The sequence below is a fragment of the Cynocephalus volans genome, chromosome 6, assembly GCF_027409185.1.
Source record: "Cynocephalus volans isolate mCynVol1 chromosome 6, mCynVol1.pri, whole genome shotgun sequence".
Lineage (NCBI taxonomy): Eukaryota > Metazoa > Chordata > Mammalia > Dermoptera > Cynocephalidae > Cynocephalus > Cynocephalus volans.
Window position 1 is genome coordinate 17,907,835 of NC_084465.1, and position 18,365 is coordinate 17,926,199.

At 39.8% G+C, this 18,365-nt stretch overlaps 1 protein-coding gene across 3 annotated transcripts in view; it reads left to right on the forward strand.

Moving 5' to 3' along the window:
• Positions 1 to 18,365, forward strand: part of ZC3HAV1 (zinc finger CCCH-type containing, antiviral 1) — a 54,717-nt gene that overhangs the window by 26,718 nt on the left and 9,634 nt on the right. Inside the window, exons 5-10 of one of the 3 annotated variants that reach the window (XM_063099231.1) lie at positions 238 to 339; positions 2,072 to 2,195; positions 4,243 to 4,420; positions 10,272 to 10,392; positions 13,896 to 13,998; positions 14,371 to 14,542. In XM_063099231.1, the coding sequence (XP_062955301.1) occupies positions 238 to 339; positions 2,072 to 2,195; positions 4,243 to 4,420; positions 10,272 to 10,392; positions 13,896 to 13,998; positions 14,371 to 14,410 (668 nt within the window). In that variant the 3' untranslated portion in view covers positions 14,411 to 14,542. Of the gene's footprint in view, positions 1 to 237; positions 340 to 2,071; positions 2,196 to 4,242; positions 4,421 to 10,271; positions 10,393 to 13,895; positions 13,999 to 14,370; positions 14,543 to 18,365 lie in introns of those variants that run through there. The other 2 variants (XM_063099229.1, XM_063099230.1) reach the window with 2 other exon arrangements.

Genomic DNA, 18,365 nt, shown 5'->3' on the forward strand with positions numbered 1-18,365 from the left:
GAATAGGAGTAGTTTGACTATGGTTTATGAAATAAACATAACTCTCATGTGACCCTAATGTCCATGCTTCATGTTATGGAGGGGCTGTCTAGACTCTCATGAGCAATGCATGAATCCCAGGAATTTTCTTGAACATGGCCCCGATTTCAGATATTTTTTGCCATTGTGAGACCAGGTGTATTGATTTTTGGTTTAAACATTTAGATCACCATACATGCATGCTCTTTTGTTTTATAGATTCCATATCTGCTGTCGCGAGTACCTCATCTTCTAGAATGGATGATTATGACTCAAAGGAAATTTGTCTTGACTATCTGAATAAGGGCTGTCACCTTAATAGTGAGTAACATAAGGACTTTCTTTGAGATTCTGCCTTGTGGCCATTGTGAATAATGCTGCTATGAACATGGGTATGCAAATATCTGCTCAAGACCCTGCTTTCAGATATCTACTCAAAACCCTGCTTTTGGAGGGGTATATACCCAGAAGTGGAATTGCTGGATCATGTTGCTTTTCCTGCTATGGATTTGTCACCCCTTTCCCCCTGGGTGACAGAGCCACCAAAGATTACTCAAAGCTCCTCTCTTCTGAGCAGTGAGAAGCCCTGAAAAGCAGTTAATCTCCTGGAACCTTCAAGAGCAAGGCATTCCTTCCATTTGGGAAATTAACCACGAATTGGGGTTCTCTTCCCGCATTTATTCTCCAGACCAGGAAGTTACAGGAAGAGAACATAGATGGGGTTTTTGCTAAGTATAGTTTAACAAGTTTAACAATAGAAGCTGGTAACATTCAATAAGACAAGCAAGGTGACATTCCATAATGCAGTTTTCAAGAAGTTAGGTCAATCCACCAACAAAAGCTTGATTTTAGCAAACATTCTCTTACAGCAATTTCCTAGTATCTACATATCAATCAGTAACCTGTCTGTCTTTGAGCCAGCAACCTTGCTGTGTTACAATTCTTTATCTTACAACAGAGACTATAGCCCGGGGAAAATTTCCTGTCTTTTGCAAGGTCAATATTTGAAACTTTGGAAAACCAGGCCCTGTGAAGTACATTTGCTTTATGCGTACTCCACAGGATCATATGGTTAATTCTGTGTTTAATTTTTTTGAGGAAGCATTTTCCATAGTGGCTGTAACATTTTTCATTCCCACCAGCAATGCACAAGAGTTCAGATTTCTCCACATCCTGCCAGTTGTTGCTTTTCTGTGTTTTTTGCTTGTTTTGATAGCAACCATTCTAATGGCTGTGAGGTGTGGACCATAATGAACAGTTACGTACTTTGAATCAGCCAAGTCTCAAGCAGTGCCACCCTGTGGGTTTCCCAGTGGTGCCTAACCCTGCCTATTTTTGTTTTAAAGTAGTCACACGTCTTTTTGACCATTTCAAAATAACTTACATATAACGCAATGCAAATTTTGAAAAACAGAAGTATTATGTACTCTTACATTCATACATTACTCAGCCAGCATTCCTTTACTGGTCATCTTTTGCACTCCCAGCCCTATGCCAGTTATGCAAGGGGAGTGTGAGACAATGATGCAACCTTTTCTTTAGTGATTTATATGCAAATAAGAAAGCTGCATAAAATAAGTGAATACATAAATGATAAAGCCCAAACTGGGTATTGGGTACTGGCTAAAGGAATACGAAATACAAGTCAGATGAGAATAGAGTCAGATTAGTTGGCAAAATCTTTCTGGAAGAGATGAATTATAGGCCAGGGCTTCAAGGAAGTACAGGTGGTTGCCTATGCTAGAGAGCATTTTATTTTAATACACACACTGGGGAGAGAGAGGTGCAGAAAGGGTAACTGTAAATTTATAATTACCTCACATTTCCATGTGGATAGAGTGACTTTTTGGGGACTGGGGAATTTTTGTTTTCCAGTGATAGGTAATGGATATGGAGCAATGCACACAGGGCAGGCACAAGTGAAGGTATAGACAGGAAGTGTCTGGCAGGGTGGGACAGGCTGGCCTTGACCGGGAAAGCCAGCAATGGACTTGGCTAGGTTGGTTAGAGCCTCTGCTAAATGGTCCCTCAGACCTCCTCTCTGTCTTCGTAGGCAGCTGCAACAAAGTCCACTTCCACCTGCCCTACCAGTGGCAGGTATTAATTGATCAAACCTGGATAGACTTCTCGTCCATGGAGAAGATCGAAGAGGCCTTTTGTGACCCCCACATTCACAGGTACGTTGGTGGCTGTGTTCTGCATGTCAAGATCTACAACATCATCAAAGGAAAGCATAGTTTTGGGCTTACAGGAAAAAGAAAAAACACTCTTCCTTCAGAATCCCATTCAAGTTTGAGATAACTCTTGAGGTAAAAATGGCAAGTGCCTGTTGTATTAATGAAGGAAAAAAACACAGTTGGGTAGGTTTGAAGTCACCCTGAGTCTGGCTAATATTAGGGATTCTGAGAATATTTGCTAACTCAAGTGGGATGAACAGTGACATGAATATCGTCTGGTTGATTTGGTTAGTGTGTCCTGCAGAATAACACAACGCAGAGGTCAGTGAGGATTCTTACCAGTTCATCACAGAACTCCTAAAAATACTAAATGGTTTAGGACAAAAGAGCCTTTCACTTAGCTCCGTAATCTTAAAACAGAATTTGAGTAATTACATGTAGGTCCAGTGCAGAATTTTGTTGTATACTTTAGCATTTTATACCTTCCTTATATTTGCTATTTTCTCTATCCTGGAGGTATCTAAGAGGATACTTTACATTTCTGTTTCTGTCAGAGCAGAAGTGGGTGGTCCCCACATGACTATATTTACCTATGATATGCAGGGATATAAGATGCATAATAGTTTTACAAGGAAACTCTGGGAGAAAAAAAAATATATATATGTGTATATATATATATTATATATATATATTTATATATATATTTTTTCATCATGCACAGAATTAGTGAATTTTTGGTGGTGACTCTGTGTTGCTGCATTTTGCCACTAGATGGTGGCATCAGCTATTTTCTTGTTTCTAGGTACATATTTTTCCCCCTAGGTAAATCTAAAGCAGGGCTTCTCAGCCTCAGCTCTGTTGACATTTTAGGCCAGAAAATTATTTGTCATGGGGGGCTGTTTAGCAATATTCCTGGCCTCCATCCACTAAATGGCAGCAAGTACCATCCCTCATACTCCCCACCCCTCAGTTGTGATAACCAAAAATGTCTTCAGATAGTGTCAAATTTCCCCTGGGAGCAAAATCTTTCCTGATTGAGAACCACTGATCTGAGAGGTCTTTCGTAGAGCAGCCATTCTCAGACTTCCTGCTCTCAGGAACCCTCAACACTCAGAATGTAATGAGGATCCCAAAGAATTTCTGTTTATGTGGATTATAGCTATCAATATTTACCATATTAAAAATTGAAGCTGAGAAAAATTAAAAGTTCATGGAAAGATTTGTTTGCTCTTCTGACTGTACTTTTCCAAAAGCTTTTTAAACTATCCTCATATAAAATTATATAAATATGATCTTTTAATTGTACTTTTCCACAAACTTTTTAAACTACCCTCATATATAATTATATGTATTATTATTTTTTAATGAGTCAAAAATATTTAATTTCTCTCAGCTTTAATTTTTAATATGGTAAGTATTGATAATGTCTTTCAAAACAAAAAATTTATTGAGAAAAGTGATCCTGTTTTATGTTTTCGCAAATCTCTTTAATGTCTGGCTTAATAGATATCTGGATTCTCATAGCTGCTTTCTTTATTCAATCTATTGTGAAATCATATATCGTGTAGCCTCTGGAAAATTCCATCACGCACTTGTGAGAGAATGAAAGTGAAAAGGGCACATAATGTCTTAATATTATTATTAAAATAAGTTTGACCTTGCCAATTCTCTGAAAGCATCCTGAACTACACTTTGATAACTAAATGATAATAAATAATTTTAAGAACTGACCTAATGTGAGTTTCTAACTAACTTTCTAACATTCAGCCAATCTGTTGTTTTGTGGGCACAGTTTTATTTTGGGATAGCTTTCAGGGTAAGAATGCATTTTGAGACACTATTAAATATGTGGCATGGTCAAATTTCTGTATCACTTTGTATTTCAGTTTTTTTTTTTTTTTTTTTAATGTGTAAGACCCATAGCTGTGTAAAGAAAATTTGAAGATCCTTTTCAGCCCTGCAGTCTGAATTGTGCGCTCTTGTTAGGACCAGATTGTGGAAAACAGAAGTGAATGAAGCATGTTAACTTTATATTCTTTTCTCTCAGCAGCATTTCTGTAAGAAATCAAAAAATCAATTTCCAGGATATGACTTGTGATTCATATCCCATCCGACGTATCTCCACTCCTTCATCTGTCACAGCACCGGCCAATTCTGTCTTCGCCACCAAATGGATTTGGTATTGGAGGAGTGAATCTGGCAAATGGATTCAGTACGGGGAAGAGGTGAGTACCGTTTGTGGCAGGCTCTTGTTTAAACTTGGCAACTTTAAAAGAAAACTTTTAATGAAATGTCTGAAGTCTGTGTGGTTACCCATGGGGAGTGCATGTGGCAGAGGAAATGTATTTTTACTTTATACATAGCCATATTTGCGTTTTTTCAGTAAGCATGTACTCCAATTGCAACCATAAGCACAAAAACATATATTGATTATTTTTCAAGGAACCCTTTCATGCCTGAATCAGCCGTACATCCCTCTGTCCTATCAGAGGTGAGGGTGGAGCCTTGAGATAGTTTTCTATGTATTAATACATAAGTGCAGAGAGAGTACTGCTTTGAGCCAGAAAAGAGGGTGAGAGTGAGAAGTTAGAAGACGGATAGAGATGATTAATTGTACCAGGGGATATGTTAATTCACTCAAGCAATGAAAGAACATCTGGTAGAGATGGTCACTAGCATTTAGTCAGAGTCTAGATTCAGATGGACTTGAAGGACTGGAACTAGCAGGTTCTAGGCAGACCCACAGAGGGTACATAGTAATAGGGGATAGAAGTTTACATAAACGGAGCTTCTGTCCTGTCTAAACGTCCCTTTCTCCCTTCTACTCATAGGATTAAAAAGAGAGATCTTAAGGAGGTAGTGAAATCAGGGTGAAGAAAAAGAGAAAACATAAGAGATTAAAATGAAGCCACAGATGAAGTAGAGACAAGGAAATGCCAGCATAAGGTTCTACATGTTACAAGTTAATGGGCTATAAATTTGGCTCTGAGCTGCCTAGCTGTCAAAGCAAACAAAGAAACACAATCTGTTACAAGACCCCCTGTGCCTCTCTGGTGAAAACATGCCAGCTACTCAGGAGAGGCACCATTTTTCTGTGTTAGTGAGGTTTGAGGAAAAGATCTCCTGGGCAACCACATAGAGGGATAGTCCTTCCATCTACTCAGTAGCATAGTGATTTCCACACTGTTTTAGCAGCAGATAAATTTTATCAAATAATCTTTCAGAGAACTTAAATGAGCAAACTAGAGTAGAGCCGAGCTGCCTGGCTGAACTACGACTGGGGCTCAGAGCCCAGGCTCTTGGTCCCTTCCCTGTGGCTCTTGTCCCTCCTGTGGTGGCCCATGTAGCATCCCTGGGAACAGAGTTCTGCTGAACGGCATGTGAAAACTCCTATGATGTGGAGCTTTGCGCAAATTCTTTTTATGTTCAAGCCAAGGATGACGTCAAAGTACAGTTCTGTAAAAGTGATTCTTTCAGGTGCCTGTGGAAATAAAAATTATAAACCCAAATTAATTAGCCTTGGATGGTTAAAATAAAAATAAACTATGAGTCTCAATGGTTATGTTAAATAATTGCAGTTTTCAAAAGATAAGGGAGAAGAAGGGTTGGAAAATATTTGGATTTTAGTGACATCAGAGTCTCAGGGACCAAAAAGAACTGTCAGTGGGGAATAGATTGTGCTTAAATTTAAATTTATATAAGTTCTGTTGATCATGTTCCCTAATAAAACATCAAGAAACTTCCTGAGCTCTTTAATACAAAGTTTTCTCTGGGACATTCAGTTTGCATTAAATACAAAGTTTTTAGAATGTAATTTTCAATCTGCAAACACATACAATGTTGTATTCATTTAATCTGTGTATGTTCCTTGAAGATGTGAGTGAATTCTTACCGTCTGACATTAATTAGACCCATCATTATATAAATTGAGTTGGTTCTTCTGTTATTAACAAAAAAAAAAAAAAGAAAAAATCAGGCCCTGGGTTTAATGTTTTCCTTGCTGGCTGTCCAAGTAAAATAAAAATGGTGGTTCCAGGGGTTGTGAACCCCAAACATAATAAGCAGCCTGGTTTCTTTCACAGTTCAGTGAGTTATGGTCCAAGTTTGCAGCTCTTTGGTGCCCTAGTTTGATGCAGTGTACAGTTTAGGATATTTAGAGAAAAGAATAGACCACACAGTGCCCTATAGGTTTGATTTCCTGTAACTGAATTCTAATTGGAGTTGGGCACCTAAGAGTTCTAGGTTAGGAACCTCTCTTGTAGGAACTTGGGGTGCAGAAACTTTTGCCAACAAAGGGTACATACATATACTTTGACAGTGAGCTCTCTGGAAGATAGAATTCATCCTTTTATGGAAATTGAGGTGCGTAACCAGGACTTGTATCTACATAGATGGTGGACAGGGAGAGGATGTGGTTATTAGGGGAAGTGATGATTGACTAGATGAGCAGCTGGGCAGCAGTGGTGGAGGACAGAGTTATAACGGGTGACAGTAGGACGGATCCTGGTAGTCACTGAGTTTGCATCAAGTAGGATGTGCAGATCCAGGCCTTCAGAGATGTTTCCCAGCAAGTAGCTCAGCTTCGTAGCTGAGGAACTGGTGTTGAGGAGCCATAGAAGCCCATGGCCTGAGAAAACTGCTCAGAGCAAGGGCAAGTCACTGCTCTAGAAAGCCAAGGTCAAGGCAATCATGAAGCATAGGAGAAAAGCCAAGACCTAGTTACTGCAACTGACACATAAATTCAAGTCTTGTGGGGGAATAAATAATCATAGTCTGTACCACTCAGTTATTCATTCATTCATTGATTCAGAACTGCTGTATACTCCAGGACACATTATGGCTATTAAATTAATGATAGCTAAAAGGCCTGACGACATGTCTCACAAGCCTGTTACTGTGTGTTAGAGTATGAGACAGCCCTATCTGTCTGTCCATGCTGGGTCAGCTTAGTATAGATATGACTTTTGGAATCCACAAATAAGGCTTTACCCTTGCAAGAATAGCTTAAGATACACTTACAAAAGAAATTTCTGATAATTGACCCAGACAGCACACAGGTGTAGGAAAGGGGAAAGACTCCCCAAACTTCGAGAATTGTCTCAATATGGAGACCCTCCTAGTCAGTTGGTTGTATGACCTCCTGACTATAATCCACCCATGACATCTGCACACTCCTGCTGTTCTGTTAGTCTTATAAGAGAGTGGCTTGAATAAAGCGTCAGACAGTGCCAGAGAATCATCTTTGATGTGGACTGAACCAATGGAAAATGTCACCCTTGGGGACTTCACAACCTATTGAGGTCCATGAAGACAAGTATAGTGTGAGGGCAAGGCCAGAGTGGAACCATGCTAGGCTGTCCAGATGTTCAGACACTGACTTGATGACCCTGAGCTGTCCAGTAGGACAACCACTAGCCACATGTGTCTATTTAATTTTGAATTTAAATTAATTAAACTTAAATAAATTAAGAATTCTGTTCCATGGTCATGCTAGTCATTTTAAGTCCACATTTTACTTAAAATATACTTTTAACTGAAGGAGGTAAAAATACATCTCTCTGGTATATTCACTATTTTTAGATAAAGGCACTTGCAAAACGGCAGATGCAAGACAATCACTCTGACCTTCCTTCTGTTTCTTAAAAAGCAGGAAATGAAATTTCCATGTGAAAGATGTCCTCCCTATACAAGTAGGAAAGTAACATTCTTATCATCAAGGACAGGACGTTGAGGAGGGCGGGTGTGGTGGGGGGTGGTGGTGCTATGGTGGATCTGTACAAACAAGCCTTGTTAGGCTAGTCCTTATCCTCCTAGCTACTTCTCCACCCGGTTAACTACCCTAGCCCAGCCCCTTTGCCTTGTCATGTTTTCATAATTTACTACTGTTTATCTAATTCAGTATAGGTGTTCATCTCTAACTGCATCTTTGGGACTTCATTTTCTTATGAAGGCTCCTGTGCCATGTAAAACTCATATTAAGTAAATTTGTATGCTTTTCTCCAGTTGATCTGTCTTATGTCAATCTAATTCTCAGGCCCCGCTGAAAAAATCCTGAAAGGGTAGAAGTAAAATTTTGCCTCCTCTACATTACCATATAGGGCAGCACAGAGAACATTTATATCACTGCAGAACATTCTAGTGAACAGTGCTGGTCTAGAGCTCAGAGCCTTGCTAGTAAAAGTGAGATTTGCAGACCAGCAGCATCAACCTCACCTGGGAGCTGTTTGAAATGCATATTCTAAAACCCTTCCCCCACTTCCCATGAATCATAATCTGCACTTTAACAAGATCCTTGGGTGACTCACATGTATATTATCAAAGTTTTAGGCCAGGAACAGGGTGGGTTCTACAGAGCTGAGCATGCAGTTGATAGATACAGGACCTCAGCTGTAGGGATGGGAAATCAGGGCAGAAGTTCAGCTAGTGATCATAATGGGGTAAACAGAGGTGCCAGAGCTGCCCCACCCCACCCTGTGCCCACAGATGCTTGCCCACTTCAACTGCTCTTTGGGCCCAAGTGGGGCATATGGTTTACCAGACATCATCTAACCGTGGCAGCTCTTTTTTTTTGCATAGATTCTATCCCTGCAGCTATTGCAACAAACATCTTCATGGTACAACTTAATTGTTGGATGCTGTAGATTAGGAAGTTTTGCTAAAATCTGCCTCCTGGTCCCTTCTACCCTTTGTCCTGGTTCCACCTACTGAAACACATTCAAGTTTATTGCTGCTTTGTAATGTGTGCAAATATTTGAACACAGCTTTTCTGCTCCGATCATGCTCTTCTCCAAACTAATGAGACCCAGCTCAGGCCCTTTTCCACCCAGGACATTTTTTTTCCTGGATGCTTTTCTTCTGGTGCCCTCCCCTTACATCCAGCAGGCATTTTTGTTAGGGAAGGGGAAGGGAGGTTGGATGAGCTGAAATCTGAAGAGTCTAGACTGTCATTAAAGGGACCGTGAGCCCCTCCCCATCATGGGCTTCCAGCAGGATTTTGCTGTCATTAGCTCCTCCATGGTAGATTATGAGAAACAAGTGTCTCCTCACTATTAAATACTGGGAACCCCTGCTATTAGGGGTGTACATCCAGTCTGCCCTGCTCTGCCACCTGCACCATAGGGTGGGGACAGTGGAACAGTGGCCTAGCCTGCTCCCTTGCTAGAATCAACACCACTAGAATCAATCAAAGTCTCCTTACTAGATAGTAAAGGTGACTTTCTCGGTTCCTTGAATTCCCAGGTGGTATCTGAGGTTTGGGTCCTGTACCACCTAGTGTGTGTTAAGTAATGTAGTTTTTAAAAGGACCATTATACCAACTATTTTGGAAAGCAACCTGGCAATACATGTCAAAAAACATTAAAACATTTCCTTTTACCCACCCATTCTGATGTTCAGACCCTTCATAAATGCCTTGAGACCAGAGATGATATCTTTATGTTTTTTGGGTATTTCTCGCCCCTTTCATTATAGTCCCAGTCAGTGGCAAATCCAAGTGCATTTTCAGTGTAGCTGACTGGCTGAAGGCGTGGTCAATTTTACTCAACTCTGGTTGAGGGCAGAGAAGAGAGTTGTTTATATTTGATAGTACTACAATAGTACACCTATTGGAGCTTGGATGAGGAGCAGAAGGTCTTCCTTTACTTGCCTTCACTACAACTCTAAACTGTGCTGGGCTACAACAGCCCCCGATGTTCTGTTTCACACAAGAGTCGAGTACTGCATTCTGTTAGACAGCAGAGGCAGACGTGGCATCACAAGAGAAGGGGTGCAAGTTGCTCTGTGCACTTGGCTTATATTTTATGGAAGGTATAAAAGAGTATTGCAGACAGCTTCATTTTCAGGCATCCACCGAGCATATAGTCAATTTCTGCAGGACAGACTGCTCTCTTAGGCACTATGGAGAAGACCACAAAAGGTCATGAAATGGCCCCAACCTGGGACTCCTTACAATCTGGTTTGGGAAGCAGGATGCACTCCTGTTCAAATTCCATGGCTAATATAAAATTATGTAAGATACAACGGCAGAAATTTCCTAAAAGCTTACCCTGAAGTCTTTACCTTTTTTTTTTTAATTAGAAAGACAACCAGCGAAGTTCGAACATCGACTCTCTTTACTTGGAGGCTTTCTATCAGTCCTGTCCAAGGGGAGTTGTACCGTTTCAGGCAGGCTCACGGAACTACGAGCTGAGTTTCCCAGGTAGGTTTTTGTGTTTGGCAGTGTTATGTGTGGGAATCCAGTGTGCGGTGTACAGAGTCATGAGTTGAAGCAGAGCAGATGTGCATTGCCACGTCCAGGGTCAGGCTTCTTTTCGCAAGGCAAGCAGTAGAGTGGAGTGGAAGCCAGTGACTGTCAGAAGACGGACGTTCTAGAACCCTGGCCCTGACACACATGTGCTGTGCAACCCTGTGAAGGACACCTGGCCTCTCTAGGCCCAGTTCCCTCATCCATAAAACCAGGAGGCTGGACTAAGTGTTCTTGGGGAGTACTTCCTGCTCTGCTGTTGTAAGTTTCTGATTGTGGGTGGGCAGCTTCTCAGGCTGAGGCAGAATTCTCAGGTGCCGATGACTACAGTAGAGGCCTTGGGCCTTTGGGCACCTTCAGAGTTTTAGAAACTCGCTGTTCCTTTCAGACTTTCTCATCTACATCAGTGGCTTCATCTATAACATTGACTAAAATACTTTGCCTTCTGCCATGTTTATTTCAGCCACTACAGAAAGGGCTTCTGGCTAGCTTCTACCAATCTATCTGTTGTTGTTTAGTGAGAAATCAGGACAGGAACTGCCCTCCCTCAATGCACTGACCCATTGGCACACCCTTGGGACACTCTCTGCATGGTCAGATGCTTGCCCTTCCAGGATCAGGTGCTTTGTAGGAGGTAAGGGAGACTATCTCAGGTCCTTGAATTCCCAGGTGGTACCTGAGGTTTGGGTCCTGTACCACCTAGTGTGTGTTAAGTAATGTAGCTTTTAAAAGGACCACTTATACCAACTAATTTGGAAAGCAACCTGGCAATACATGTCAAAAGACATTAAAATATGCTTGCATTTTTCATTCCCTCAAATCTTTCTTAGGAAATAATTCACTAGAAGGAAAAAAAAAATCTATAAGCATGAAGATTGTTATTGAAGCCTTATCAATAGTACTATAATATAGGAACAGCCTTTGTACCAGTAGGGTAGTGACTAATAAATTAGGATATTAAATTTCAGTGGAGTATTTGGTAGTTGTTAAGGATGATGATAATGAAAACTAGGTAGTAAAAGCAAAATTTAATATTGTTAAATGGAAAAGGCAGAACTCCAAATTCATGTTTGTGCACTTTTCCATTTATGTTATATTCAAAATGGAAGAGTTGATTCTTTATGTGGTTTTTTCTCTTTTTTGCGGCTGGCTGGTACAGGGATTGAACCCTGGACCTTTGTGTTATCAGCACCACACTAACCAGTCAGCCCTTGGAAAAGGTTTTTTAAAAAATTTAACATGCATTATAATTGCAGCAGTGTATGCATGTGGGCCACAACTGGAAGGCAACAGAGAAAAAGTTCTTCTATTAGGTGGTGGAATTAAAAATGACTTAAATTTTTTAAGTTTTTCTTTGGTGATACTAAACTGTTTTTACAATTGAAAAGGGTGATGGAGAGATGAGAAGCAATGTACCTTGTTCCTGACTGGAGAAGCTGGCCAGCTGCTTTTGTTCACTCGGTTCCTAGAAACCAGTCAGACTATTTTTTCTATTTATTTTTAACTAGACTACAAATGTGTTTTCTCATTCTCTCATCCACTAAGCTAGTATTTGTGGGCCAGCTGCATGCCAGGCACCGTTCTAGGTGCCCACCATACAGTGGTGAAGTTGCTCTCTTGGAGCCTACATTCTAGAGGGTGGTGAGAGACTAAGTAAGCAAATCAGGCAATTTCAGAAAGTGATTACAGCCATGGGGAAAATGAAACTGGAGGATGAAGCAGCCAGAGAATGGAGGAATTGGCAGGAGAGCGCCTACTTTCATCTGAGGAGGAACCTTTGGAGTAGAGGGAGGGCGCTCAGGAGCGGGGAGAGCTGGGGCTGAGGCTGGAGGTGCAGACAAGCCTGAGGTCTCAAAGAACAGGGGGACGGTCTGTAGGAGATGAAAGCAGAGATAGAAATGTGGATATTTTATTAGAAGGAAGCTGTGGGAAGATTTTGAGCAGCATTGTGGCATGATGCTCTTTGCTCTTTTTGTTGTTTATGTTTTGTTTTACATCACCTTTATTGGACTATAATCGCTACAATAAAATGCCTCCGTTTTAAGTGTGCAATTGGATGAATATTGAAAATTGCATGTAACCACCACCCAAGCAAGATATGGAACATTCCTAACACGCGAGGTCTGCAGTTCAGTCCTTGTACCAGCCAGCATGGGGGAAAAAAAAAAAAAAGATATGGAACATTTCCATCAATCCCAAACGTTTCCTCCTGCCTCTCTGCAATTGGTCTTCCTACTTTCACCAACCACCACCATACACACCCTCTACGCCCATGACAGGCTATCGATGATTTGCTTTCTGTCTGTATAGATTAGTTTTACCTATTTTAGAACTTCATATAAATAGACTCTTGCAGTATATCGTCTCATGTGGCTGACTTCTTTCTCAGAATATTTTTTTTTAATTCATCTATGTTATTGCTTGTATAGTAGTTCCTTCCTTCTTATTACTGAGTAATATTCCATTGTAGGGACATAGCATAGGCTGTGTATCCATTCACCAGGACATTTGGGTTGTTTCCACTTTTTGGTTATTATAGTAATGCTGCTGTAAAAACTCATAGGCAAGTATTTGTGTGGATATAGGTTTTCATTTCTCTTGAATAAATGTCTAGGAGTGGGACTGATGGATCATATAGCAGTGCACGTTTAACTTTGTAAGAAACTAGTAAAGTGTTTTCCAAAGTAGTTGTACCATTTTACACTCTCACTAGCAATGGATGACAATTTACTTTTTATTTTTATTATTATTATTTTTTTTGTCTTTTCTTCATGACCGGCACTCAGCCAGTGAGTGTACTGGCCATTCCTATATAGGATCCGCCGCACTCTCCTGAGTGCACCACGGGCTCGGCCCGACAATTTACTTTTTAAAAGGATCACTCTGGGCTAGCCAGTTAGCTCAGTTGATTAGAGCAAGGTGCTGATAACACCAAGGTCTAGGGCTTGATCCCTGTACCAGCCAGCTGCCAAAACAAACAAAATAAATAAAGGGATCGCTCTGGTTGCAGTCTGGACCCAGGTCTACAACATGCATTAATTGAAAATGACATTTCACACCTGATGAAGGAAAGAAGGCTTCAAGATAGAGCTACCACATTCCAAGCCATGATCACTAATGTCTGGTTTAGGGCAGTTTTCATGGAAGATATCTTGTTATCTGGCTGCCCTAGCTCTCTTCTTTTATCATCTGACTTTGGTTTAAAGATTAGATTAATTCCTGTATGTTCATTCACCTCTTTACTTTCTGAGTTTTCTAATAAGAGCAGTGAAGGGTACAAATTTTGTTTTTGTTTTTTATCATGAGCATTTTTCATTCAAAAGGATTTTCTCTGTTCATACATATGCAGTTCAGTCCTGAATCTTTGCTATATAAATAGCCTCTGAAAAATAACAAGAAGTCATTTTCTAGAACTAATCCTTAATTCTTGTTGGGTTTTTTTTTTTTTCTGTCTAAAGGGATGATTCAGACAAACATAATTTCCAAGACTCAGAAGGATGTTGTCAGAAGGCCAGCGTTTGTGTCTTTGCAAGACGTGGAGAAGATAAAAAGAGGGCCAGAGTAAGTGTTCTGAAGTGTGGATTGGTGGCAGGTGTTTGAGATGTTCATGTCTGATCTCATCAAATCACTCATCAATCTGGACCCCGTTTTCTTGAAAAGTTGCTGCTTGCGTTACACTGCAATTTCCTGTTGCACTACCTATGGGTAAGGTGCTTGTTAAGCACCGAAAGAATACTAGACTAGGAAGCCAGTTTCCCCCTGTAACGCAAAGGAGACTTTGGGCAAGTCTCTTAACTACTCAGGGCCTTATCTTCTCCAGCTGTGAATGGCTGGATGAATGGGGTGTGCCAAAGAAATAATCAAATGCACTGGGTTTTTGTTTTGCTGTGGATTCTTCTGCGTGTCTTTGGTTGTAACTGCATGATTTTAAAGGATGAAGGCTGAGAAAGAAATGGAGAGAAGAAAGGAATGAGGTACCTGGCTGAGACGGGCTTTGGAGAAAGAGAAGAGAATTTTGATTAAAAGGGATTTTAAAAGGAAACTGCTGTGGGGGATTCATTGTAACTCTTAAAACTTTCAGTAAAATCTACATTGTTCATGCACATTTTTGGAGTTGGATTTTTTTCTGGGTGACATGTGATTATGGACAGGCTTCAAGGCAGCTGTAAAATCCAGATATTCTAATTAGGTTATCTGGTTACAAGAATTCAAGGTATTTCATGAAAAAGGTCAGTTACTAAAAGGATAAACATGAGGTAATACAGGAAACAACATTTCACAAGAATTCAAGAATGGGAACTGAACTGTATCAGGGCCTCAGGAATGGGAGTTGGTTGGCTCCAGTTCTGCTTTAGAACTGATGCAGCCTGTGACCTGGAGATACTTGCCCAGGACCAGATTCACAGCCCAGACTCTGGATCTTGGTTGCCTAAGTTCATATTCCACCCTGCTACTCATTAGTTGTGTGGGTTTGGACAAATTGATCACTCTGCACCTCCTCGTCACAGGTGCAATAATAGTACCTTCCTCAAGGTTGCTTAGTTACTACGTTCCAGGCACTCAAAACAGTGACCGATACATCGGAGAGTTCAGTAAATGTTAACTGCCCTTGTTATTATTTTTATTCCTCTACTGTTAATAGACTTATGTGGATGTGTACGTATATGTGCATGTATACAAAGGTACTTCAAAAAGTTCATGGAAAGATTCATATCATCTTTCATACAATTATTTTTTAGTTTAAAAATATTGTGAAAGATAAATTCATATTATGTTTTAATTCTATTTTTCCATTAACTTTTTGAAGTACCCTTGTGTGTATATATGTATATACATAAAATTATATATAGACTTATACACATACACACAAAAATATAAATAAGTTCATTTTAACCTCCGAATTCCAACCTGCATATCCCTTTAGCCCTACCTGCTAACTGCCTGATTTTCTCTGAGTTTTTAAATTTAATTTCCCAAGAATTAGAATCTGATTGGTCTAGCTATGTAAGCTCCCTGCCAGTACTTTTAATATTCAAATTAATAAAGTAAAAAATATTGCAGGGTTGGGGGGAGGGAGGAATGAAGTTCTTGCCCTCGTGGAGCTTAACTCCTGGTGGATGAGATAATATATAAGTAACTATTTCTGGTCTTGACAAGTGTTAGGTGGGAAAAAGGCAGAGTAAGAGGTTGGGAGGTGATATTCCCATTCAGGCAACCAATGATCCTCACCGTAGCTACTTCCTAGTTATTAAAGTGGGTCTGGCAGGATGTCTTGAGGTCACCTCTCACAGAGTGACAGAGATGCAAAGGATTACTCAAAGCTCATGTATCCGGAGCAATGAGGGGCCCAAAGTGACTGCAGCCAGGGAAAACTCCTTCAAGAGAGGAGAGCCCCAGGCACACAGCACTGAGTCAGGCTTTTTCTCAGCTTTTATTGAACAGGCAAGAAAGTCACAGAAAAAACACAGGTGGTTAATCAGTCAGAGTGAAAACATAAACAAACTGGCTACATGATAATTTTCATTAAAGCAGGTGTAACTTAAAATAATTCAAGCAATTTACCCTCAAAGGAGTCATAAAACTAAGCTATGTGACATAAAAAGAAACAATGAGGTAAACACCATAGCAGCACTCATCTCCCTTAGAAACTTAAAGAAACAGCTGAGGGGAAGATGTGGAACATTCCCCAACCACTAACAAGCAGAATAGCCTTGAAGATTTTGGCTCACATACTTTCCCGTCATTTAGGTTTAGCTGCACCAAGGGCAACTGCCCCCAGAGCAGTCACTTTTGCTGTGTTTCAATTCTCTTATCTACATCAAAGATTTTAGTCCTGTGAAAGTTTTCTAGTTTTTCCCAATCTTAGCATTTCTATATGTATTTCTAAAGAGTTGGGCTATGGCTTAAACTACAGGACTTTGGTCCTGCTAAACTAGGGACTTTGGTCCTACTACACTATAGGCTATGGCCCGTGAAATACATGTGTTTTATTAATGTTAATATCCTCCGCATCTTGATAATGGTTTATTTGAACAGTATTTCCTTAAAGCCAGGAAACTACATGTTTAAAAAAAAAAAGACAGGTAATTTTGACTTTTTAACAATTCAGATATTCCCATTTGGTCTCAGCTAGTGAGGCCATATGTTACCGCCTTTCTAGACAGCACAAACTGTTAAAAGGGTAGTAGAACTTCTTGATGCCAAGCTGGATGGTTCTTTCTGTGCAAACCTATTTCCAAGGGAAGAAATTGGTTCATGGCATTTCCAGATATCTCCTGGAGTCAATCCATTGTCTATCTCAATGGTTTGCATATGTTACAGTTGCCTTATGCATTACCGTGTGCTCTTTCCGGGAACATTCTTCCCATATGAACCTTACTTGTGACTCTCCTCCAGTCTCTCCTTTGCCCTCCAGTAACACCTGTAATTCCCTTACAGTACCCACCCCATACCTCCTTGTAATATAGTTATTTGTGTAAATGTCATCCCTAGAAAGCCTCCCCTCTTCCCACCCCCAATTAGCAGCTCCTCAAAGCTCTTGAATTATTTTGTATAACGCACAGCACATAGTGATACTAAATAGGCAGCTAAGTGAGCGAATGAATAAAATTAATTGAGAAAAACATGTTAGTGTGGGGTCATGCAGAGAACCAGCTATAATCCTGCTCTCACTAGCCCAGAGGAGACACACTTGCTGTAGCATAGAATAAGGGCTGTCACTACTATCCTGAGCAGTCTGAGGAAAAGTGAACTGTAGCACGCTTCACTGTTCATGAGCATGGTAAAACATGTTCATTCAATCTGCCCCACAGAATGGAAATCTGAACTTAAAATACAGGTAAATTGGGGCCAATCTTTCTCATTCCAAAGGAGTCTTTATTTTAGACAGGGGATTCTTGAAGGAGTTTTCTTCTTAAAGTATTTAATTTTTAAATTTAATTGTTTTGATCATGGAAAATTTCAAAAAGTATAGATAATTGTACGGTAAACCCTATGTACCCGTCACTCAACTTCAATGCATGTTAGTATTACACCATCTTGTTTTATCTATCCACAGGATCACACGATCATCTCTTTTTTTTCTTTCACTTGAATATTTTAATGTAAATTCCACACATTATCATTTCCCTGTAAATATTTCAGATGTGTCTCTAGTTTTAAAAAATGTTCTACAATACCATTAACCCATCCAACAAAATTAACAATTCCTTAATATCATCGAGTACCCAGTTCATGTTCTGTTTTCTCAAAAATGACTTTTTATACTTGATTTATTCCAATCAGTACTTAAACAGGGTCTGTACATTACATTTGGTCAATTTGTCTGTTAAGCCTCTTTTAATCAATTACACTTTCCTTTCCACCACTTTTTTCATGCCATTTATTTATTTATTAAGAAACTAGGCGATTTGACCTGTAGAATTTCCCAAATTCAAGATATATACCCTCATGGATGTGTAATTTCTATGAACTGATCATTAGATTTAGAGGATTAATTAGATTCAGGTTCAGTTTTTGGATAAGAATACCATACAAGTGATGCTTAGTGCTCCCTATCACATCTTTTTTAAGAGATGTATAACGTCTAATTGTCCTGTTTTTAGTGATGAAAATCAAAGGGTGAGTTCAGGTCACTCAAGTCTGATCCTTCCATTATAGTATTTCTCAGATGATCTTTCACTTAATGGTTTTAGCAGCTACTGATGCATTATTTCATTAGGTGTTGCAAAATGGGAGTTTTCTAATTCTATCCATTCTTTTGCAATTAATAGCTGTGATTCAACTATAAAAAAGAATTTTTCTTCTTGTATGGTTACCTGAAATACAGTTCATAGAGAAAAGGCAGAATTCTTTCCCCTGAATCCCTAATATGCTTAAATTTAAGTTTACCATTTGACAAGGAAGCTATAAGACACCCTTGCTTAATG